The 24,766-nt window shown below is 30.3% G+C and overlaps 3 protein-coding genes, 3 non-coding genes and 1 pseudogene across 8 annotated transcripts; 6 read left to right on the top strand and 1 right to left on the bottom strand.

Moving 5' to 3' along the window:
* The first annotated feature begins 951 nt into the window (after positions 1–951).
* LOC128196046 (U4 spliceosomal RNA) lies at positions 952–1,102 on the top strand. The gene has a single exon (XR_008248146.1). It is a non-coding gene; the product is annotated as a U4 spliceosomal RNA (small nuclear RNA).
* A 1,567-nt stretch (positions 1,103–2,669) lies between these two features.
* Positions 2,670–10,805, top strand: LOC108326410 (uncharacterized). 3 transcript variants are annotated; one of them, XM_017559904.2, is made up of 9 exons: positions 2,670–2,848; positions 2,968–4,879; positions 4,959–5,185; positions 5,267–5,602; positions 6,215–6,461; positions 8,630–8,758; positions 8,850–9,065; positions 9,234–9,357; positions 9,440–10,805. In XM_017559904.2, exons 2-9 carry the CDS (start codon positions 3,314–3,316, stop codon positions 9,676–9,678), a joined length of 3,084 nt encoding a protein of 1,027 aa, XP_017415393.1. In that variant the 5' UTR covers positions 2,670–2,848; positions 2,968–3,313; the 3' UTR covers positions 9,679–10,805. The 3 variants fall into 3 exon arrangements, with proteins under 3 accessions (XP_017415393.1, XP_052730692.1, XP_052730693.1); XM_052874732.1 differs by having other exon boundaries at positions 2,964–4,879; XM_052874733.1 differs by having other exon boundaries at positions 2,941–4,879.
* Positions 7,199–7,393, top strand: LOC128196076 (U2 spliceosomal RNA). The gene has a single exon (XR_008248176.1). It is a non-coding gene; the product is annotated as a U2 spliceosomal RNA (small nuclear RNA).
* LOC128196078 (U2 spliceosomal RNA) lies at positions 10,609–10,803 on the top strand. The gene has a single exon (XR_008248178.1). It is a non-coding gene; the product is annotated as a U2 spliceosomal RNA (small nuclear RNA).
* A 2,087-nt stretch (positions 10,806–12,892) lies between the features above and the next one.
* On the top strand, positions 12,893–13,052 carry LOC128196044 (U2 spliceosomal RNA; annotated as a pseudogene).
* Positions 13,053–14,224: 1,172 nt separating this feature from the next.
* Positions 14,225–15,171, top strand: LOC108325675 (zinc finger protein ZAT12). The gene has a single exon (XM_017558771.2). The coding sequence runs from the start codon at positions 14,506–14,508 to the stop codon at positions 15,031–15,033; it is 528 nt and encodes a 175-aa protein (XP_017414260.1). The 5' UTR covers positions 14,225–14,505; the 3' UTR covers positions 15,034–15,171.
* A 7,879-nt stretch (positions 15,172–23,050) lies between these two features.
* On the bottom strand, positions 23,051–24,447 carry LOC108325383 (uncharacterized; the record flags this gene model as incomplete). The annotated part of the gene is made up of 2 exons (XM_017558452.2): positions 23,051–24,270; positions 24,358–24,447. Coding segments are annotated over 2 exons (174 nt in total), but the record flags the coding sequence as incomplete, so codon positions are not given.
* Positions 24,448–24,766: the final 319 nt, after the last annotated feature.

Here is a 24,766-nt window from a genome sequence, read left to right as displayed (position 1 = left end):
ACCCAATTAATAAAATTATATTATATAGTTGATGCTACACCTAAATAATCAGTTATCGATTAATTACAAATACAACTTCTTTCCCCTACTGATATGCATTTGTAACAGGTGTATGATTCACTAGAAAGCAGATGTAACTTAGGTAGCTGAGGAAGCTCAATGGAAAAGATCTAAGTAGTTCAGTTCTATGTTTCGAAGTGTATTTTACATTAATCTTGTTCTTCTGAAAGACAACTAAAAGAGGCATATATAAGTGACATGAGAGTTCCTGTATTTATTTGTATCAAACGCTTAAGTTGATGGTATTAAGATACCACAACAAATAACCAAAGATTGGTCATATGATCATGCACAAAACAGATTATACACATGACAATCGAAAAAACAGAATGTATGCAAAACAACATCTAAACCTCATAGAGAATGATGACAATCAAGATACAAATAAAACTCCAACTACTCTTACAAGAAACACCAGAACTACAGCATAACACGTTTTAAGGCAACTAATTGAAAGTCAATTATTAAAGCAATAGCCTACATAACTCATTAACCATCACCTAACAATCTAAAAGCAAAAATAGGTTATATAAAGCACCCGTTTGATTCTTACCTAGAAAAATTTAGAAGCAATGTAAGAGAAACTAGAGTAAGAGAAACTGATTTAGTCCAAAGAAATCATTCAGTTATTCTGATTTTCTACGGTGAGTTTCCATTTTCCGTCAGTTTTAAAATTTTTGTAGTCTCCTGATTTGTGTACTGACAAAAGATAATGATAGTCACTGCACTATGCAACGGTAGAAGAAGACATATCTAGATGATGTGTTGTGGGAATGTATCATTGCAGTGAGCTTAATATTCCTGTAGATGATGAAGTCCCACATAGACTAAAACGTGATATAGAATATATAGAACCTAATATAAATAAAACTCTCAAATATGTTTGAAGGCATCTTTGCGCTTGGGGCAATGACGCAGCTAGTGAGGTTCTAACCGAGGCGCGTCTATTGCTGGTTGAAAACTATTTCCAAACCCCCTCTTAGGCCTGGGTTCAGCCTAGGCCTTCGAGAATTTCTGGAAGGACTCCCTTAGGGGTAAAGTCCTGCAATTTTAGTATTAAATTTTTTAACTTGGCTTGTGTGGCTTGTGTTCATTTGTTGTTTTCGTATTTTTCTTTTGGGTTTAAGTTTCATCTTTTTCGATTTGTTTCCAAATGATTTGAATATTTAGTATTTTTGTTAATTTAAACACAGTCTTATTGTTAGTTAATTTGATTGCAATTTTAAATGTGACTGCAATATATAGTTAACGAAAATTTGACTAATTTAGTAAGTTTAAAAACAAATTTAAGTTAAATCGAATTTATTATTAGTTTGTATAAATGCAAAAAAATCCTATTCTTTTGCAGTCAATTCAAATGTAATTTTCCAATTAATTTAAATTAACTACTTTTTTTAGTTGATTATATTTGATAGTAAGTTAGACAAAAATTTAGAGAAATATGAACGTGGAAATAAAGTATGTAATCCAAAAATAAAAATTAAGGAAAAATATCAAAAATAAAAATGAAGGAAAAATGTCAAATGTAGTGGAACATTTTTTGGTACATTTAGTTTTTTAAAAGGAAAAAATATTTCTAAAATTATTTTTTTCAATTTATTATTTTTTTCAATTTATTATTTATGATAAAAAATTTATATTTATTAAAATAAAAAAATCATAATATATAAGTGAAAAACTTAAAATAATTATTTCTTTTAAATAATATATAAGCGAGTGGTGGTAACCTTTGAAAAACAAAATCCACTTTCTCAAGTTGGTAGTAAAATTTTTTAAAATTACCTGTTTTAATATTTCACTGGTAGCAATATTTTTTTCCCCCAATGGTTATGGTTAATAATGTTGGAAGAAAACATCCCCATCACAAAAAATCTAATCCCACTTTTTATTAACAATAATAAATAGTAATTATTTTTTTTACTAATAATTAAATTTATTAATTTTAAAATCTAAATTTTATTCTTAGGATAATTAACTTAATAGTTTAAGTGATGATTTATACATTAATCACTCTTAATTTAAAGAATTGATTTTCTTTAATGATTTTTCATGCAAAAAAAAGAAAATCTCTATTTACTTGAAGAAGGAAGAATGTGTCATTGACTTAGTCCTTTTAAAGAAATAAAATTATAAATTTGGTAGTAATTAATATATGTTAAGATTAATCAATATTTATTAACATTACTTAAGCTCAACATCTTTTATAAAGGACTTGACATCATATTTTTGGGAAAATATATATAATTTACTCGTCAATCACTATATTCATAAAATAATTACTAAGACAATTATTGCGTTTTACTTATTGAATTATTATATATTATTTTTAAGTACATCTTAAACTTAAAAAAAATAAATCAAACTATACTAATATTAAAGTCAGTTCATTTTATTGTTCTGTAGTTATTATTATTATTTTTACATGGATGTAGGGAGATGAGGAAATATTTGACATAAATTTGTAGTATTTTGAAACCTAACTGAAAAAAAGAGAAAATCTAACCTTATCAACTAGTGCCAACATGTCAACATTTCAAAGCGAGCTCTAGAAAGTGAGAGAAAATACTAAAAAAAAGTATTGTATATTAAATATTGGTGGGACTCAGGACCCATTAAAATGAGAAAGTAAGAAAGCAGAGATAGAACAATGGATGCACTGCATGGGCATCGGCATGTTCTGGAAACAAACAGTTAATTTTCCATTCATTTAAAACTTCAAACTCATTCACAACCACCATTAAACCGTGTCCACTGTTCATCTCAATCTGTCTCTCTCCCTTTAACTGTGGTATGGTATCATCTTCTTTTCTCTTTCCATTGTATTAACTCATTCTCAGTAGTGAGATTTTGGTTTCACATTATCAGTGTTGTTATTGTCAGTGATTTTATTACAATATGTCTAGGAAGGCGCATTCTTCAATCTCAGGACACAAATTTAAGAACACTCTTCACCGTGAGTGAGTAATTGCTTCGCTGCCACGCTTGTGGAATGTCTGTTTGACATCATTAGTTCTTTCTCGTCAATCTCTTATTGAACTAGTGTCTTTTTTGGTTAGTTTGGTAATTGATAGTTAAGGGTGATGCACGAGAACTTAAGGCAGTATTTGAGGAAATACTGTTATTGGTGATAGATATTCTTGATTGATTGTTCAGAGTGTGTGTGTGTGTGTGTGTGTGAGAGAGAGAGAGAGAGAGAGAGAGAGAGAGAGAGAGAGAGAGAGAGAGAGAGAGAGAGAGAGAGAGAGAGAGAGTTATGGCATGGCTTAGAGTTGCTTACAGCATAGCAAAGCATGATGCAATTAGGAGAAATCTCTATGGGGGTGGAGCACTGTATTCTGGGAAAATGACCACCACAGTCCTTCAATCAACAAGTAGAATTAGAAACTTCCACAGCACAGTTTTCAAATCCAGAGAGCAAACTGCTCCTGTGCCTCGCCCAGTGCCCCTTTCTAAGCTAACAGACAATTTCTTGGATGGGACAAGTAGTGTCTATTTAGAGGAGCTTCAAAGGGCTTGGGAAGCTGATCCAAACAGTGTTGATGAGTCCTGGGACAATTTCTTCAGGAACTTTGTGGGTCAGGCCTCCACCTCCCCTGGAATTTCTGGGCAAACAATTCAGGAGAGTATGCAATTGCTGTTGCTGGTGAGAGCATACCAGGTTAATGGCCACATGAAAGCCAAGCTAGACCCTTTGGGTCTGGAAGAAAGAAAAGTCCCTGATGAGTTAGACCTTGCCTTTTATGGATTCACCGAGGCTGATCTCGACAGGGAATTCTTTCTGGGGGTGTGGAAGATGTCTGGGTTTTTGTCTGAGAATCGTCCTGTGCAGACTCTTAGGTCCATTTTGACACGGCTTGAGCAAGCCTACTGTGGAAGCATTGGGTATGAGTACATGCACATACCGGATCGTGAGAAGTGTAATTGGCTTAGGGACAGAATTGAGACCCTTGCTCCTACACAGTATAATCGGGAGCGTCGCGAGGTTATTTTTGACAGGCTTGCCTGGAGTACACTTTTTGAAAATTTCTTGGCCACCAAGTGGACATCTGCAAAGAGGTTTGGGCTTGAAGGGGGAGAGAGTATTATTCCTGGTATGAAAGAAATGTTTGATCGTGCATCTGATCTTGGTGTTGAGAGTATTGTTATGGGAATGGCACATAGGGGAAGATTGAATGTTTTGGGTAATGTAGTTCGGAAGCCCCTTCGTCAGATTTTCTGTGAGTTTAGTGGTGGTCAGCCTGCGGATGAAGCTGGACTCTACACAGGAACTGGTGATGTTAAATATCACTTGGGAACATCCTATGATCGACCAACAAGGGGTGGGAAGAGGATACACCTGTCTTTGGTGGCAAATCCTAGTCACTTGGAAGCAGTGAACCCACTTGTTGTTGGAAAAACTCGAGCGAAGCAGTATTACTCAGACGATAAGAACAGAATGAAAAACATGGGGGTTTTGATTCATGGAGATGGTAGTTTTGCTGGGCAAGGTGTGGTTTATGAAACACTTCATCTCAGTGCTCTTCCAAATTACACTACTGGTGGGACTATACACATTGTGTTCAACAACCAAGTTGCATTTACAACCGACCCCAAGTCAGGAAGATCTTCACAGTACTGCACTGATGTTGCCAAAGCCTTAAATGCTCCCATCTTTCATGTGAACGGTGATGATGTGGAAGCTGTTGTTCATGTCTGTGAACTTGCAGCTGAATGGCGCCAAACTTTCCATTCGGATGTGGTTGTTGACTTGGTTTGTTACCGTCGATTTGGCCACAACGAGATTGATGAACCATCTTTCACACAGCCTAAAATGTACAAGGTTAGTTCTTTTCTTTTTTACTGTACATGTTTCCCTTTGACTAGTCCAGCAGTTTTTTCAACTTTCTTGTCTATATTAGGTTATCCGAAACCATCCATCAGCTCTTGAGATATACCAGAAAAAGCTTTTGGAATCTGGGGAGCTGACACGAGAAGACATTGATAAGATACATAAAAAAGTGACATCAATTCTAAATGATGAATTTTTTGCCAGCAAAGATTATGTTCCAAAAAGAAGAGATTGGCTTTCAGCATATTGGTCTGGTTTCAAGTCACCCGAACAAATTTCACGCATCAGGAACACTGGGTATGATGAATTAATATTAATGGTGCTTGAATCTTTTCTGTTGTAGCATAGAAGCTGAAATCTATGGTCTATCCTGTGCAGGGTGAAACCAGAGATCTTGAAAAATGTAGGGAAAGCAATCACGCTGTTACCTGAAAATTTTAATCCTCATAAAGCGGTGAAGAGAATTTATGAACAGCGTTCCCAAATGGTTGAAACAGGGGAAGAAGATATTGACTGGGGATTTGCTGAGGCTCTTGCTTTTGCAACATTGATTGTTGAAGGAAACCATGTTCGGTTAAGTGGTCAGGACGTTGAAAGGGGAACATTTAGTCATCGTCATGCTGTAGTTCATGATCAGACAACTGGAGAGAGATATTGCCCCCTTGACCATGTGATAATGAATCAAAATGAAGAGATGTTTACTGTCAGTAACAGGTAATATGCTTTTAACACACATATACTAAATCCTGCTAAAGAGAAAATAAACCAGGTTTATATGATTGTTTTTCTCTTTTGTGTTTCTTATGTGTCTCAAGCTTCTAAAATTTGAATTCATATCTGTCTCAAGTGCTCATCACTATCTGTTTTTGTTTTCTTGTAGTTTTAATTTGTGACATGTATTACAGTACATTGTAATGTATGTGATACTTTGTCAAAGCAGGATTGACCATTTAGAATTATATTTCTAATTTTCTTGATGACCCTTTTCATAAACCATTAATAGTGGTTAAATAGATCTTTCATTGGATTTTTCTTTCTGCAAGTCCCTGAAGATGTAATTACTCTTCTGGCATCATGTGCATTTCAAATTTCAATGGCTTGCTTATCATGTGTACTATTGAGGAATACTGGAATTAGAATTGTTCTTCAACTATACAATGATGTTGTGTGTCTTTATCATGATGAAACTTCATCTCTCCCATAGATCATAATAAATATCATTACGATTCATTTAAAACTTTAATAAAGTGTGAAATGCAAGTTTAACAAAAGATAGATGGTATTCTATGAATCCCTTAACTAATTAATGTTTCATTCAATATGCAGCTCACTTTCTGAGTTTGGTGTTCTTGGATTTGAATTGGGTTACTCAATGGAAAATCCTAATTCATTGGTGATCTGGGAGGCTCAGTTTGGTGATTTTGCTAATGGGGCTCAAGTTATATTTGACAATTTCTTGAGTTCTGGTGAGTCTAAGTGGCTGCGTCAGACTGGGCTTGTTGTGTTACTTCCTCACGGTTATGATGGGCAGGGACCTGAGCATTCAAGTGGAAGACTGGAACGCTTCCTTCAGGTGCTCTTTTATGAATTTCTGTTCTAATTCCTAGAAACTTCTTTCAAAGCTTTTATTCCATCTGCTATCCAACTTTGTTCTACTCTGTCATGTTTATTTTACATAGTTGACATTGTGGTTGTGATTGTTTGTTTGAATGTATGCTTCTTGCTATTACATATTTATCATTTATCGTATGATTAGTTTGGGGAATACCAAGGATATAGGTTATTGGAACAATACTAAAAAGGAAATCTGACTTACGGTTGGAAACTTTGAAGTTCATTGAAGGGGAAGGACAAAAAAGTAAAAAGTGAGCTTTTTTGTTTAATTTAGACTTGTAATTGGGATCTCACAGTTTTATCTCAACATAACTTGAATAATTGTCTCTTGTTGCTTGCTTGTGAAGATTTTATCTTGTGTTTTTCCACTCTTAATAGATTTAAAGAGTTTATACGATGATGTTCATTTTTAATTAACCAGATTAAATAAAAAGAGTTAACTATTCTTTCAATTTATTTATCAATTCAGAATGATATCTCAATCCAACACATATAACTTTCAGACTTTATACAATGATGTTCAAAACTCAATTACAAGGGCGACCTGGGATTTGTTGAGCTCTCATCTCATCACTAATCAATATAGACTAATGGGAGTGGATTACACAATGCAATGCTGAGTCCCACATAGACTGTAATACATAACAGTCACTTGATGTTGTACTCTAAAATGAGTCTCTCAAGCTGAAAGAACTCATACCTTTCTCGGCCTTTTGGCTAAGATCAAGTGTAGTATCTGTTCTTATCAGTTTAATATCTGATATGTGGGCCAATGGTCCACACGATATTAAATTAATTTTTTGAAGGGGAAAGTCCACAACGGTAGCTTGCTACTGGGACCTTCAAGTGTCGCCCTGGTGTTGCACTATAGCCTGGGCTGGCACACCCTCTAATCTAGTTCTATGTTTCTTTGTTTGTTTTTATGGTATGTTAGATTTTAATTTTACAAAAGTAAAATGTGGTATGTACCTTTACATGTGTCAAGAAAGAAGGTATTATAATCATATATAAAAGAAAAATTCCAAATATATTTATAATATAATTATACGTTTTCATAAATTATTCATGCATTTATCTCTATTGAAGAATAAAAATAATTTTATACTAGTATTTGCCTAGTTATCTAGAAAAGTATTTGTAATTAGTATGTTTTGTTATTAGGTGAGATAATTAAAAATTGTGTTGGTAGTTAATCACTCCTCTCTTAAAATTGAAAGATACTATTATTAATATCTAAGACCGAAGTCTTTAGTCTCAAAAAGAGTGTATGTATTGAGACATAAGTTAATGGCTGAACCATGGAATGTTAATTATTTTGATTATTCTTATCCATTAAAACTATATATATATATATATATATATATATATATATATATATATATATATATATATATATATATATATATATATATATATATATATATATCTTCACAACAGTGGCTTGTTACTGGGTCCCCTTGTGTTGCACTAAAGCATGGGACTGACTCATCCTACAATGAGTCTCCACTTTGAAATCTTACTATATTTGTAAATTTTAAGAATATCAATTAAGAAAATATTTGATATCTAAATGATTAAAACCTAAAAGACAATACATTGTGAAGCTTAATTTGGAATAATTTGATAGATATAATCTTAATTTTATATCTTAATATTTGATGACTAAAATTGTGTAATAATATAATTCTTTTCAAAGCATAATTATAATAAAATTATTAATTTAAAAATTATTCTAATGATAAATAAAATAATTATTACAGGTTGGTAAAATAATTTGAATATGCTTACGAAGTCAAATGGGTTATCAAATTTTTAATTAACCAGATTAAATCAAATGAGTTGACTGTACTTTCAATTTAATTATCAATTCGGTATTTCAATCCAACTCATCTAACTTTCAGACTTTATATTGATGCGAAAAAGTCTGGTCGGAAACTTTGAAGTTCATTGAAGGGAAGGACAGAAATATGAGCTTTTTTGTTTAATTTAGACGGGTAATTGGGATCTCACAGTTTTATCTCAACAAATAACTTGAATAATTGTCTCTTGTTGCTTGCTTGTGAAGATTTTATCTTGTGTTTTTTTACTCTTAATAGTATTTAAACGTTTCCATTAATTTATTGGCAGATGGCTGATGACCATCCTTATACTATTCCTGAGATGGATCCTACTCTTCGGAAACAAATTCAGGAGTGTAATTGGCAGATTGTGAATGTTACAACTCCTGCAAATTTTTTCCATGTTTTACGCCGGCAGGTTTGTAGTCGACACCATCATTCAATTGGTGTTAGTTTGGTCACTTGATTTTTGGTACTTATTTTCTCACTGTTGCATTGTTTTCTTCCAGATACACAGGGAATTCCGTAAACCTCTTATAGTAATGTCCCCTAAGAACCTTCTCCGTAGTAAGGTTTGCAGATCACATTTATCTGAGTTTGATGATGTTCAAGGACATCCCGGTTTTGACAAACAGGGAACCAGATTTAAGCGCCTCATAAAAGACCAAAATAATCACTCAGGCGTTGAAGTGGGTATAAGACGTTTAGTACTTTGCTCTGGAAAGGTGTGTGATCCTGATTGGAACTACTGTTCTAATGTGTTAGGATTTTTATGTTATCTGTGTTTGTAAATTTTATCTAGTGCTTCGATCAGTATAAATGTTTTACATCTACGACTTATCGCTGTTTTATAACATGCTTTTATAACTATCGATGTCTTGTATTCCTTGCAGGTTTACTACGAACTTGATGAACAGCGAACAAAGGAAGATGCAAAGGATGTTGCAATATGTAGGGTGGAACAGCTTTGTCCTTTCCCTTATGATCTTGTGCAACGAGAGCTTAAACGATATCCAAGTATGTCTTTTCAACGTTGAAGCTTTAGTGTCTGTTACTGTTATTAGTTATTTTACATTATAGTTTATTGTGTTTTTGGCAGATGCGGAGGTTGTCTGGTGTCAAGAAGAGCCAATGAACATGGGTGGATACACATATGTTTTACCCCGGCTCATAACTTCCATGAAGGCTGTAGGTAGAGGAGGCTATGAAGATCTTAAATATGTTGGTCGTGCTCCTTCTGCAGCAACAGCTACTGGTTTCCTCAAGGTTCACCATAAGGAGCAGGCTGAGCTAGTTCAGAAAGCCATTCAACGAGAACCAATCAATTACCCTTACTGAGCCACAGCATCTTCATGGTTTCTGCAGAGTGATGAAGGCAATAATTGGAGGGCAGCTTGGAAAATTATTAATATTTGTTCTTTTTTGTCTTTATGTAGAGGTAGTTTTTCTTTGGTACCAAGTGGTAAACTTGGTCAATTGTTCTCCAACAGGTAAAATTGTTTTTAGTCTGATTATTATTATTATTACTGACTAGTTTCAATGTATAACTACTGTAGTCTAGGTTTCGGAAAATGGATTCGCTTTGAGACAGTTTAGACTTAGTTGTATCTCGTATGTACTGTTTGTTCAGTGTATTTTGCTAAAAAATAAAGGGAAAAGAAATCAGGAATTTAAGTCTGTATTTTTCCATCGTTTTTACACGAGACAAGAGTTTTGGACACTGAAGAACACTCAATTAGTGGATTCAATCATGGCTATGAATGAGACTTCCTAGCAAGCAATTTGAATCTGTGAGAAATCATGGCAATATGTTTGATGCTGCGAGGAAACTCCTATCCCTGTTTCTACCCATATCATCCAAGGTTTGCAGCAATGGCTAGCTGTATCATTATGGAATCATGTTGCTGCAGCAAGCTTTTTTATCCAAGTTGTAAGAATTTTCAGCTCAGACAGCAATTTTCTAATTTTCTAGCCCTAAGCTTAGGAAATAGGCAAAAAAAATTGGTACCACAGCTGATGAACCTGGTCAATTTTCTTATTCACCTTTTAGATCATTTGATTTCAAGTGCTTTTTGTTGTTTTGGGGACAGTCAAACTGGTGATGATCGGGAGTTACATTTTACAAAATTAATTAATGTCAAGTTCTTTCAAGAATATACCCATTCACAACCTTCGTTATGAGTCACTCCTAAGTCCCACACAGATTATAGTAGATAACGGTCACCTGACATTAAAGAATAAAAATAACCTCCTAATACTAAGCAATTCATACCTTTCTCGGCCTTTTGGCTAAGATCAAGTGTAGTATCTGTTCTTATCAGTTTAATATCTGATATGTGGGCCAATGGTCCACACGATATTAAATTAATTTTTTAAAGGGGAAGGTCCACGACGGTAGCTTGCTACTGGGTCCTTCAAGTGTCGCTCTTGCGTTGCACTATAGCATGGGCTGGCACACCCTCCAATCTAGTTCTATATATTTTTTTAATTTGTTTTCCAATTTTTAATGGTACTAAAATGCATGTATATAGTTTTATTTATGATTATTCTTCTCTATTAAATCTATATATTATAATGAATACATATATTATATGTATATAATGACTATATATATAATGACTACAATTGTTTTATATATATATTATATAAAATACATTTTCTAATATTACTTGTTGAATTTTTTCTTAAGTTTAAATCATACTATTTAAAATAATGTCATATTAAAATAATGTTATAAAAAAATAACTTATTTCTAAATAACTTTTTTCAGATTTTTAATTAAAAAATTTAATACAATTTGATTAACAAATTTGAATTTGTTCATGAAGTCAAATGAGTTTTGTGGTATAACAATAAAGGAAGTTTACCGTAAAAGTCGATTTATTTTAGTGATATACTTACTAAAGAGATTGTGAAGGTACCTTTGGCAGGTATATCCTGATCAGTTGGAGCTAGACGAAGATAAAACAGAGATATACAATTACTCGAACGACTTTGAAAAGAGATTGTGAAGGTATTTGTAATACTTACTTTACCCTAACCCGAAACAGAGGTGTATTCTTCTTTATATGTTTTACCTGATTTTGATTAAAATTTAAATGATTAAAAATTGTGATTGTTTTTTTGTATTATGGTAAAAAACTTATTTTCCTAAAGGAATATTTAATTCCTTATAATTCATATGATTTCAAATTATTTCTAGCATTTTTCTTAATGAAAAAAATGTCTAAGTTTGATTGATCAAAATCGTTTTTAACCCAAGAGTTTGAATCACTCTATCTAATTGGGTGAGTCAGTAACTCGATTCATTAAAAAAAATATTGAATATGTGCTGTGATATTTAATGTAGGATTTTGTTATGATTACGGTTTATTTTAATTTTATCAAATTAACCATTTTTAGTCTAAAATCAATTTTATGTAAAAATAACTTTTTATTTTATTTTTGTGTGATATTAAATTTTTGATAAAAAAGAAATAGAGTAGTCTGACAACTTGACAGGTTAATATGGTAATTTGACATATTAGATTATGAAGTTTAATCTGGTTTTAATTAATAGATCAGTTTATCCTGTTAAAAATAAATTGGATTGATCTGTTTTGTTATCTTAATTTTTCCTCATTTTTATGTACAAAATGAGAATATAATTATTAAAAATTAAAAAATATCCAAAAAATATTATTAATAAAAAGAATTCATATTGTAATATTTTAAAAAAATAATCAACTAAAAAAATAGTTAATGTCTAAATAATACCATTAGATGGGTAGAGACAAGAAAAAATGTATTATCAAGATATATTTTATTTTTCAAAAAGTATTCATCCATTTATATTTATCTACTTGTCTATCCAAGAATAAAAATTCATTTTAAATTATAGAATTTTATTTTCCTAAATTATACGTCCATTTATATCTATCTACTTATTTATCACGATAACAAAAATTCATTAAAAATATAAACAACTATATAGTTACTATTATTTTTTATTTTTGAAAAATCAATAACAATAGTCACTCAAAAAAAATAAAAAATGTAGAAATAACTTATAGTCCCCCAAACAATGCATTGTGAAGCCTTATCGAGATATAAGTTAATGGCTCAGACATGGAATGTTATAATATCCTGGTTCCAATTCAAGACTTAATTAAAAAAAAACCTATATGTCTAAATAAATTTCTAATAGCAGATTCTTAAATAAAAATTTAATTCAACTTAATAAATAAATTTGAATTTATTTATGAAGTCAAATGGGCATTGTATTTGTAATTAACCAGATTAAATCAAAAGAGTTAACTATTCTTTCAATTTATTTATCAGTTCAGTATGATATCTCAATCCTAACACATATAACTTTCAGACTTTATACAATGATGCACAAAACTCAATTACAAGGGTGACCTGGGATTTGTTGAGCACTCTCCTCTCATAATTAAATATAGACTAATGGGAGTTGATTACACAATGCAGTGCTGAGTCCCACATAGACTGTAATACATAACAGTCACTTGATGTTATACTCTAAAAGAAGTCTCTCAACCTGAAAGAACTTATACCTTTCTCGGCCTTTTGGCTAAGATCAAGTGTAGTATCTGTTCTTAACAGTTTAATATCTGATATGTGGGTCAATGGCCCACACGATATTAAATTAATCTTTTAAAGGGGAATGTCCATAACAGTATATAAACATCTCCTAGAAAATATAACCCCTTTTAAAGTTTAAATTATATTATTTTGTAACAGTTAATTATTCTTATCTATTAAAAATTATATATCTAAAGTATGGGATGAGTCCCCCACTTTGAAATCTTACTATATTTGTAAATTTTAAGGATATCCATTAAGAAAATATTTAATGTCTAAATGCTTAGAACCTAAAAGACAATAGAATGTGAAGGTTAATTTGGAATAATTTGATAGATATAATCTTAATTTTATATCTTAATATTTGATGCTAAAATTGTGTAATAATAAAATAATTAATACAGCTTGGTAAAATAATTTGAATATGCTTACGAAGTAAAATAATTAAATCTTGCATATATTTCAAGTTTCCTATTCTTTACACATTTAAATAAATCTTAATGTACAACAACACATTATTTACAATTAATCAATACGAAAGAAATCTTTAATCCAACATAAATTGTGAGATAACATTATCTAATGATGAATGAAGTGATAGCACAAGTTATATAGTTGACTTGGCCTAGATATACGACATTGACCATCATATTCAATATAATAAGTTAATAACTCTTTGTTCAACTCTCATTCAAAAGTGATGGTGTCACCAGAACAAACAACAGACCCTATAAAAATATATATATATATATATATAAATATATTGTTGTACAGTGTATATGTAAGACATTACTATTCCAAAGCTATATCAATAGTTTTTTCTGAAAGAAAATGCTTATATAATGGAACAAGATCAATATTTTATCTTTCTAATATCCTATTCAATCAATGTATGAAAGCTGGTGAGCAAGACAGATGCAGCACGTTAGAGTAATATTCCATTTTCCTTGGTCAGACAGAGTCTAGAAGACACGTAGTTTTCCAAGTAAACAGCGCAGTCCAACACACCAACACTTCAATTCTATCTTATACTGGCTGCCATCTAGAACAACCCCTTTTCTTAAACCATTACTATTATTTCAAAGCTTCTGTCCAACAATTTTAAATATTATAAAACTTTTTGGTAGCTTTGAATTAGTTGAGTAAACATGAGCCTTGCAATGCTTACTTTCACCCAAATCCAACAAGTCAAAGGAAAAACCCTAGTTCAATGCATCCAATAGATTGCTTTTTAATTGCTCTATTACTCGTACTTGCTTACGTATAACACTCGTTCAATTCAACAAAGTCACAAGCATAGTGTGTTGCACAGTACACGTTCACACAATATTACTCATACACATGTTCAGAAACGTCAACTATATCTATCAGAACAACTGTCTGAAACTCTAAATCTAGCAAACAAAACCAACCTTATAAATATCACACACACCATACTCTTCAAAGTCTCATATCTCACATTTCACACCTTTCTTTTCTTCTTTTCATTTTAACCCTTTTCTCCATTCATCGTATCCATATTCTGACACCCTTTCAAACCAGAAAAATTATATAGTACTGATATATATTTGTGGCACAGTGATGATGAAGAGAGAAAGAGAAGTTGATAGCGTAACCATGGCCAACTACTTGATGTTGCTTTCTGCAGGAGGTGAATTTGAGAACACGAACTACTTGAACTACTCTTCCAACCACCGTGTGTTTGAGTGCAAGACGTGTAAGAGGCAGTTTCCGTCGTTTCAAGCCTTGGGAGGGCACCGTGCGAGTCACAAGAAACCTAGGTTGATGGTCGGAGAGAGTGAGCATAACCAAGTTCTTCATGGTTCGCCACCAAAACCTAAGACTCATGAGTGTTCTGTCTGTGGTTTGGAGTTTGCGATAGGGCAAGCTTTGGGAGGACACATGAGACGCCATAGAACATCATCAAATGGAAAGATGAACAATGCTACTGCTACCACTGTTCATAATACTTCTTCACCGAAAATGAACCACAAGGGTAGCAGCAACGAGAGAGTTCTGTTTCCTGATCTGAATTTGACGCCATTAGAGAATGATTTGAAGTTTTTGAAGATCAGACAACCAGCTCCTTTGGTTCACTGCTTCAATTGAATATGTTCTTGTAGTGTAGGACACTGCTTTTTGGCTCCCTTTTTCATTTTTATTTTACTGTATGTAAATTATATTTGTTCAGTTCTTGGTATATACATACATATATATCTATAAGAAATTCATGTTTGTGAAAACAAAGAACAAGTGTCCGCGTAATTCGTGAATCAATTCTACTAAAATAGTTTAACTGAAGGAATGTTTCATCATGGTTTATCATTAAGCTAATTAATTGTTCTGAAAGTGCTAATCTCAGGCCTGTTAAGCTTGATTTTTCTATTATGCACTTAACAACGCAGAGGTTAATTGGTTATTGTTGTTTCAAAACCTAAAAAACAGCTATGTTCCTTGTCATCTCACCAGAAAAAAAAAACCCTAAAAATACTCGAAAGATTTCAATCTTCTCTTCTCTTGAATCCTAACGTTGAACCTTTCTTTTAAACTGACATTTTATTTATCACTATTTAAGGTTATTTTGTGTACAACTCACGGTTTGTTTAATTTGTAGGTCATTTTGCAGTTGTCGTTAAATAAGATTATGAGATTGGTGTGACAATAAATTCAATTTCAGAACGTGATTCATGGTGGAAACAATTCTATACAACCTAGCACTGCAAATATAAAATTTTAAATACGAACTAAACTTTGATTTCTCTTTGTATATTTAATCAAGTCAAAGGTTGCAAACATGCATGATGCACGTTCTCAAGAAAAATAACCACAAAACGGGTTTCTTAACAGGGAATAGAAAGCGATCTGCATAACTGCTTCTGATTATTCTAAATAACTTTTCCTTTATGTATAATTAATCAAAAATACGTGTACCCTAATGCTGGTTCGAGATATATATGGTGATGATATATCACTAGTACAGCAAAGAGATAAGACATCGATTGTTTTTTACGATTGACAGTTTGAGAATCGAGACATATCAATATCAATACCTAAGAGGAGGTTGGAACATTAAATTATATATTTACTTGTTACTAATTCACAACTAATAACTTTTAGTGATTGTGTTACTTAATGCAGAACAGATCCTTATTCACGAAATTTCTTTCCATAAAATGTAAAACAATTCGTTGGAATATTATTGTGGAATTGATTTTTGTATAATCCAATTTCTGTGGACATCATGCAATCTAGAAGGTAACAAATTTTCAAATAGCAGTGCCGTGCAGTTGGTTCCAATGAAACCTTATCCTACAACAACAACCTGCGTTCATCTAGAAACTTGTTTCATTCCCACTGTCATTTCAAACTTTGTGTTTAACAAATTTATCCATTTTAATATTTGTGGCTACTACTAGCTAGAGTAAGCTAAATTTGAGCATGGATTCATCGCAGGTTAGGGTTTTATGCTCCAAATACGAGTTTTGTAGGATTAAATTATTGAAAAGAACTCGTAATTATAGTATTAAAAGAATCTGGCTTTGAAAGAGTTTACGTGGTAAAATTGATTCTGTAAGACATTTGAATTCCAAGAATTATTTTGATTTAAATGTTCAAAGTTGCCACATTATATATATAACACAATACTTTACAAATATAACAGTTATAAAAGTTGTTATAGATAAGTACATATTTTTATATTTTGATTAATTTTCAAGACTTAATGTTGAAATATCCTTCTTCTAAACAGTTTCTTCAGAATTATGTTCTAGCTAGTAATCCACAAATGCACGACAAGCTACCAAGTTTGTCTAGATAGTGTGATAAGTAAGCACATAAGATGGCCACAATTTCATGTATGAACAAAACTATTTTTGTAACAATTTTCTATGTAGACTTCCTTGTCAAGTATACTGTTTCATTAGGGTACTGACAGGTAAAATAAATAAATCTAAAAGTTGTAAAATTAAACATAAATTATAGTAATTTATAAGAGAAATAGAAAATTAATAGGTAGAGGATATAATAAATAATATATATTCGGATGAGTGATTTTAAGTTTAAAATAATCTGGGTTTATTAAAGGAGAGAAATACAATGGCTTAATGGGTCTTTCATTTTTATATAATGTTCTACTTTCTCACTTCTATTCAATGTTGGACTTAGACTCATACTTAAATTAACACCTCTTATATAATCTAATTTTCAAATGGGATCTACACCTATAAACACTATATGAATAAATAATGTGTATTACCCATGTAGAAGAAGTTACACCTCGCTCAAGCTTAATTAATATAATTATCTTAATTATCATACAAACAATAATTTCTCATTAGTTAAGTTCTATATTAATTTATTTGATGTCACTATATAACACATCAAGTGTAAAAAGGTAAGTTATATATATATAAAGATCCATAAAAAAGACTATAATTTGAGATATTGTAAGTTTTGACCTGATTTCATGGTACCCCACATGAATTATATACTAATTTAGTACAAGTTACGTCAGGTAGGTGCACCAAGTTATTTATAAATCTAGAAAATGTAGTTATCAATGTTAAACTTTGAAACATGGCACACAAGATGGGATTGTCAAGTCATAGAGTGTGGCAGAATTTTCCTTGGTTAACAACATTTCAACTATGTGCTTATGTACACCATACACACTATAATCACAATAGACTTTGGTTTATCCTTAGTCATAATAATTTTATAATTTGTCTAAGTATAGCAATTTCCTTCATTTTTTCTTAGTCATGTCCCATTAGAGACTTTTGGGAGGCTTCATACAAACAACTATTTCTATTAGGAGATTTAGAAACTATTTTTGTTTTTTATGTTTAAGTGACGCGTACTTTTTTTTTACTCGAACTTAGAAATATAAGGTGTATAAATATTAGATTTATTAAATAATAATATATGAACAATTTCACATCTGATATCTAAGACTTTTCTGTAATATTATTCTGTTTAGTTTGGACTTTTTGTTAGCTGATTTTGTCATTTAGCTAGTTGAATCAAAGAAAAGAACTCTTACTTGGCTACAGTACGTGTGTTGTTAATTGTTTAATGTATGAGGTTGATTAGGACATGAAACTTACAACATTTTAGGAAGATATTCACTGATAGCTTGTTCTAGAAAGGTTGGTTTTTCGGCGTGATTGGATCATGTTTGACAAAGAAGCATAACCAAAAAACAAAATGACTTTAACATTGTCAAAATGGGTCACAATCCGCGGATCAATACAGATTCAAGTCGGATTGGGTTTAAAAAATTGTATTTTTTTTATGCGAGTCAAATTTCAACCTGGCTCATTTAAACCTGACTTATGCAGGTTGAACCCGTGGTGGACCGAGTTGGCCCACCAATCCATCTACCTAATTTTATTTTATTAAAATTTAATTTTAATTTTATAAAAAAATATTATTATTTTTTGCTTGAAAAAATTATTTAACTTTCTTATTTTCAAAATTAATTAAACACTCATGTTGGGAGTGAAATTTGTTTAGATTTGAATTATAGAAAGTTTGTAAATTTTTTTTATTTAAAAATTGTAACTAAGTGAGCCAATGAGTCAACCCGTTTACCCACCAACCCGTGGGTTCAAATTTTTCTAACTCGTTAATAAATGAGCCGGATTAGATTAGCTCACTAAGTGACCAACTCGTGGTGGGCCGAGTCGGGTTAAATGGTCCGTTTTGATAGCTTTACTTTAACAGTTTTCTCACTCATGAGGTAACCACAACTGTAGCCCAATAATTTTATAATAAGTGAAACTATAATCGTAATAAAATTTTAGTCTGAAAATTACTTTTTTTTTATAATACATTATTATTATTATTATTATTATTATTATTATTATTATTATTATATTTGGTCGTTGTGCTTCTTCGTTTCTTTTTTTCTTAGAAATATGATTTCGTATTTGATAAGTAAATCATTAGCAAAATGTGAACCTCTTCTTGGGCTGAAGTTTTAGAACCAAACCAAATAGTTTTAGTTTACCTGTTATGTGAAGAGCGGTCTGGTTAGTTTAGACGTTGAATTAAAAGAATATTGAGTACATTAATTTTAGATTTAATAGAAATTTTTTTTCCTATATTTGTAGTAGTAATTTAATATTTTTCTTTTTCTACTTATATTTTTATTTATATGATTCCTATATTTTTAGAAAAATTTATTATGATCGTTCCATTAAATTAATGTCAATATTGTTTAGAGAATAATCTCATTAATAAATTACTTATTGTTTATGTGTTTATTGTTTAATTCCGTAGATAAAATTGAAGAAATAACCATAATGTAGATCTAACGAAAAGAAATTACAATGAATTTATTTAAAAATATAAAAACCATATTAAATAAAAAATAAATAGGAGAAAAACATTGAATTTGTACTATAGTTATAAGAACAAAATATTTATAATTTGTTAATAAAATTTTAAAATTATTTAATACTTTATTATATAAATACAACTCACAATAAATATTATTTTAAATAAAACATTGGAATCTCCGCAACTACAAATGTAATCTATCTAAAATTTAAGGAGTGCACATGGTTGTTGAGTCAATATTAAATTATTTAACTGTTACATAAATAAATTTAGTTTTATAAAATGTCCTATTTATCTGAAACGTCTTCTATTAGTTGTTTTACTTAACAAACATATGTAGACTTTGTTAAAATGTAAGTATATATTCTCTACCATGTTTTAAAATAAATTATATATGCAACTCTTTCATTATGCATTTACAAAATAGCCACTTTTTTCAAAAGCTATTACATTTTGGTAGGTATATACATCCACAGGCTGGCAAAAAACATAAAAATCACAAATTGACTTTTTAATTTGACCCAAACAGTCAACCACAAAAGTTAGTTTTTTTTTTCTTAATTTTACAAAATTAGTAATTTGATTCCATCAATTTCATAGAATGGTCAAAGGAATTGACTATTCAATTTTCCCACAATTTTCTATACCTTATTTTGTCACAGAAACAAATTAAGTCATCATGAGAACATGCTCAATTCACTCATATGCTTATCTTTGATGTGTAAATTTAATATATATTATTAATTAAAATATTTTTTAGGTTCACAAAACTAATATTAAATATAATAAAGTTTATAAATATCGCATTTTGAGGTAAGCAAACTTATATAAACTATTTAAGATATCATAATAATATACTTTTTAGCTGTGCCATACCGTTGTAATTAATTTTTATATATTTTTACAATAATAGGATAAAAGAATCTATACAATTCGAGAATGCATCATTAATATAGTTCTGGTAAAATAATATTTAAATTTTAAATATGTTGATATCTATAGTAAATGTTCTATACCCGATGAAATATCACATCATTAATATAACCTTGTAATACATATACAAATAGTTCAATTCCTTATAATGTAGATTTTAATGTTTTTCACACAAATGCCTTATATTGAATGAGTTTTATTTCAACTTAAAACAAACACAGAACTAGACAATTATGAAACTATTAGGATACTAAAATATTATTAACATTTGACATCTTATAAGTGGCACAATTTTATGCAAATAAACGCAAAAAGTGTACTTGTTGAAAAGTAATTTCGTTTTAGGTTAATAATTACAAGCAAAACTCAATTAATTTTGAAGATAAATCAAGTTATACAGATAAGTTTTTACCAACTAATATACTATTTAACCAATATAAATTAATTGAAATTTCTTTAAAGCATAATTAAATTAAAAATTATTTCAAAAAGATTTTATACTAGTTTAAAATTAATTACTTTTTCATTCACCCAAATTAATATAGACATGATTAGGGTTGACAAAAAAATTCGCGCCTACGAGTATCCGTGGATAAAATCCGCGACAGATAGTTAGTACCCGTGGATATTTACTACTCGCGAATAACGGATATTTTAACACTCACTTATAAACGGATTGGGTGCTGATATTATACTATTCTTATTCGTAAATATCCGCTACCTGAAAAAAATAAAAATATAATTTAATTAAAATTAAAATTAATTTATATTTTATAAGGTTAAATTTAATTAAAATTAAGTTTTAATTTATATTTAATTTAATTTATATTATATTTTATATATTTTTTTAATTTTTATTAAAATTTTATTTTAATAATTTATAAAACTTTTTTTAAATATTTGTGAATATTCGTGGATATCTACGAGTATCTGCGAGATATTTTTTAAGTAGATATCCATATGAGTAACTGATCGAATAAGAGTAGATATTTTTTTTTCGGGTTGGGTTGCGAGTAAACACTATCCATGCCGGACCGTTGTCATCCCTAGACGTTATATATAAAGTATGAATCATTTAATCGTTTTATTGGTTTTTTAATTTTTAGAAAATTTAATACACACAATCACAACAATTTACTCTGGTCAACTTTTATAATGAGTAAAATTGATTTTAAGAAAAATGAAAATTAACTTTTTTGACATAAATTACTTCTAGGTCAGAAGCACACAACATATAATTATATTTACATCAAGCAAACTTAACTTTGTTATTTTCCTTTAAACTAGAGTTTCAAAATTTTAAACAAAAGAACTTTTTGTCCATCCAAACATCAAATCATATTTGAAAGATATTTTTTAAACACAATTTTTAATTACTTCAATTATTTTGAAATCCTGATATAACTTGTAAATATTAATTTTAACAAATTTTAAAATGTATCCAACATATTCCTAATTATTCATTCCAAAATAAGATCACATATATTCGATCAACCATTATAGAATAGAAACAAAAGGCATTGCGGAACTATCTTTTTAAAATTACGTAGAATAAATACCATGTACATAATTTTGGATAAGAAATTGTAAAAATGCACTTGATAACATGTAATTAAAAACATAATTTTTAATATTATGGATATATTACAAAAAGAAAAATATAAAATTACAAATTTAAAAGATAGGGAAAATAGCATAATTCTTTGATTTTAATTAAATGATCCTCAAACTTAATCACATTATGATATCTTGAACTTTGATTTTGTTCAAATCGATACTTAAACTTTATTACTTTTGTAAATGGATACCTAGAATATTAATTTTATTCTAATTAATCCTTAAAACTTATCAATATTCTATAATATATTTTTTCTAGTAAGTTTGATTTTAATCGTTTACATTAAATGTCATTAATTTTTTATTTTTCTTACCTGTGATTATAATTCATTTTTCATATGTAAAAATATGATAAAAGTGACAATTCAGAATAAAATAAAATAAAATAGAATTAAAATGTCTATTCGATTTTTCCAAATAATTTTGTAATCATTTACGTAAAATTCTACAATTTTTGAAAAATGTAATACTCATGCTGCTATCGTATAAAAAATATCGATTTTATAAGTTTGAAGAGTCAAATTTAGAAGCTACGGACTATGAATTACTAAAAATTTCAACAATATTCAAATTTGAAATTTACTCAAAACCATCGAATTTAATTCAGTTCAAATAAATCAATTTATTAACAATACAAGTTTTTATATAATGATTTAGTTTAAATAATATTTTTTTTTGAAAATTAAAATGGTATTCTTTAGGGATTAATTACAATAAAATTAAAATTTAAGTGCGTATACAAAAAGAAAATCAATAAAGTCTAAGATCAAATTGGAACAAAATTAAAATTAAAAATATTTATTCATAAATAAGATGAATTAAAATGAAATTTGCGTTCAACCAAATTATAGTTTAGGATGTTAGTTAAATACTGTTTCCTCTAAAAGAATAAAAGAATATCGAGATGCGAATAGTAAAATTATGAGAGCAAAATACCTTTTGTCAAACTCTAAAAAATACTTTTTCCCAAAAAATACTTTTTTTCCTAAAAAAAAAGCATGGAGATGCGAAGAAAACATAGGTACAACAAGAACAAGTCTTTTATTTCCTTTTCTTATTGTTTCTTTCGTCCAGTAACATGTAAAGTGATAAAATGAAAATACTGTGGTGGGTTAAGACATGTTTCAAGTTATTGATGAGAAATGTAAAACGTAAATATGACAATTTTTTCTACCCGCATTCTATCATATCATTCAAACAATGGAATGAAGAATTTATTCCATTCCATCTTATGTGCCTCTACTAATCCAAACATAGCCTTAGATTTTCATATTCACTTCAATGTTTTTAACCATATATAATGAGATAAACCTATACACAGAAGGTTTTTAGACTGGCTAGTCCTAAAAGATAGAACCCAACACTGGTCATTCCAACAACAGAGCTAATGCTTTCTTTGTTAAAAAGTAGAATAAGAAAACCTAATGTGTAATTTGCTAAGTGTGGATATTAGTTCTTGGAAAGTAATCCAGATTATCCTCTTACTTAGGATCCATAAGACACACTTGGAGGGTTGTTTGTGATCCACAGAAATCATGACTACTGGTTATTTTTTGTCCTACTACTTCACTCTGATAGTTGTAGAACATGGCCACCACTATTGTTGTCACATGTCAAAGGGCGCACCACCCTTTTCTGACATGCCAGAACAGTAGAGCAACAATCATCTGCACTCCATATCTCTTAGCAAAGTTGATAAGGTCAAACACAAACGCCGCCTAAAGCAAGGAATGGTGAAACAACGTGGGACAAATGTTTTTGAAACAAACTCAACATAACAGAACATCTCTACTCTCAGATGTTTCTGCACTCTGTCAAATACTATTGACAGCTCTGTATAGCAAAGCTTTGTAAGTTGAATTTTGAATTTCTTTTTACTCAGCTATACTTAGTTGTAAACACACGAGGCACCTGAACTAAAGCTCTCACTAAAATTCTCCCACGACAACAACTTCCATCCTCTGCACCATAATGTGAGAATGAGTCTGGGTCACTGGGGAGAATCATTGGAGAAGAAATTGGTGACATGGATGAGAGTTTTCATCGGAAAGCCCTAGCGGGATTCATAAGTTATAATCTATTAATAGGACGCACAAAACTACTGGTTTGAATTGATCAACACATACATAATCATGCAACCAGTGATTACAGGTGAACCAAATCTGAAATTAAATTGAATGAAAAGGGCATGGTTTTAGATTTCATCATTTCTGTTTTAACATGTGCTATTGAGCAGTTTCACAGTTGATAAACATACAACATATGCATGATTCAAATTGATAAACAGCGGAAGATGAAGATTGTTTAATATAATAATAAATTGAAGCATAGAAACAGAATAGAAGCGAAGGTGTGATCTAAGAGAGTGAGTTAGTTAGGGTTTTGAGGATGGTCTTGGGGGTTACCGAATTTTTCTTTGAAGGAATTCTGGCGCTGCAACCACATCATGTGACCCTGAAATTGAAAACGCAAAACAACAGAAGAAAGTAGATGAAGAATTGAAGAGAAGGGAGAAGAATAAATATGGGTAACCTACCTTACCTGAAGAGCTGCAGCCCAAGCAATGATGAAAGATGCCATCCAAAATTTCTTGTCCTTCACCACATTTTTCAATTCCATTCTTATTCCAATTCAATTTCAATGGCTTCTTCGTGTTTTGATTCCTTCTTCCCTAATGCAGCAATCACAACGCCATTTTCTTTAAACTCTTCTCTTTGAACAATACCAGGCCACCCAGATAGCCCAATCATACACTTTCCTTCTTTCATGAGGCCCAAAAATATTTCAAAGACAAACTGCTGCTGCTCTTTTACCAAAAAACAAACTAAATATTTTTAAAATGTAACTACTTTTCATATTTAAAATAATTAATCTATTTGATTCTTATTTTAAAATAATTTAAAACATTATACTATATTAAATTATCCTTAACCTTATGTGCATTTCTTTC

The sequence above is a fragment of the Vigna angularis genome, chromosome 3 (genome assembly GCF_016808095.1).
Source record: "Vigna angularis cultivar LongXiaoDou No.4 chromosome 3, ASM1680809v1, whole genome shotgun sequence".
NCBI lineage: Eukaryota > Viridiplantae > Streptophyta > Magnoliopsida > Fabales > Fabaceae > Vigna > Vigna angularis.
The sequence above is the reverse complement of the archived record's forward strand: the minus strand, read 5'-3'. Positions and strand labels throughout refer to the sequence as shown.

Excerpts from the sequence above, each read along its gene's own strand:
- LOC108326410 (XM_017559904.2), top strand. The coding sequence starts at position 3,314 with ATGGCATGGCTTAGAGTTGCTTACAGCATAGCAAAGCATGATGCAATT. Across the intron at positions 5,186-5,266 it reads TCACGCATCAGGAACACTGG|GGTGAAACCAGAGATCTTGA; the intron begins GTATGATGAATT and ends TATCCTGTGCAG. Across the intron at positions 5,603-6,214 it reads ATGTTTACTGTCAGTAACAG|CTCACTTTCTGAGTTTGGTG; the intron begins GTAATATGCTTT and ends TTCAATATGCAG.
- LOC108325675 (XM_017558771.2), top strand. The coding sequence starts at position 14,506 with ATGATGAAGAGAGAAAGAGAAGTTGATAGCGTAACCATGGCCAACTAC.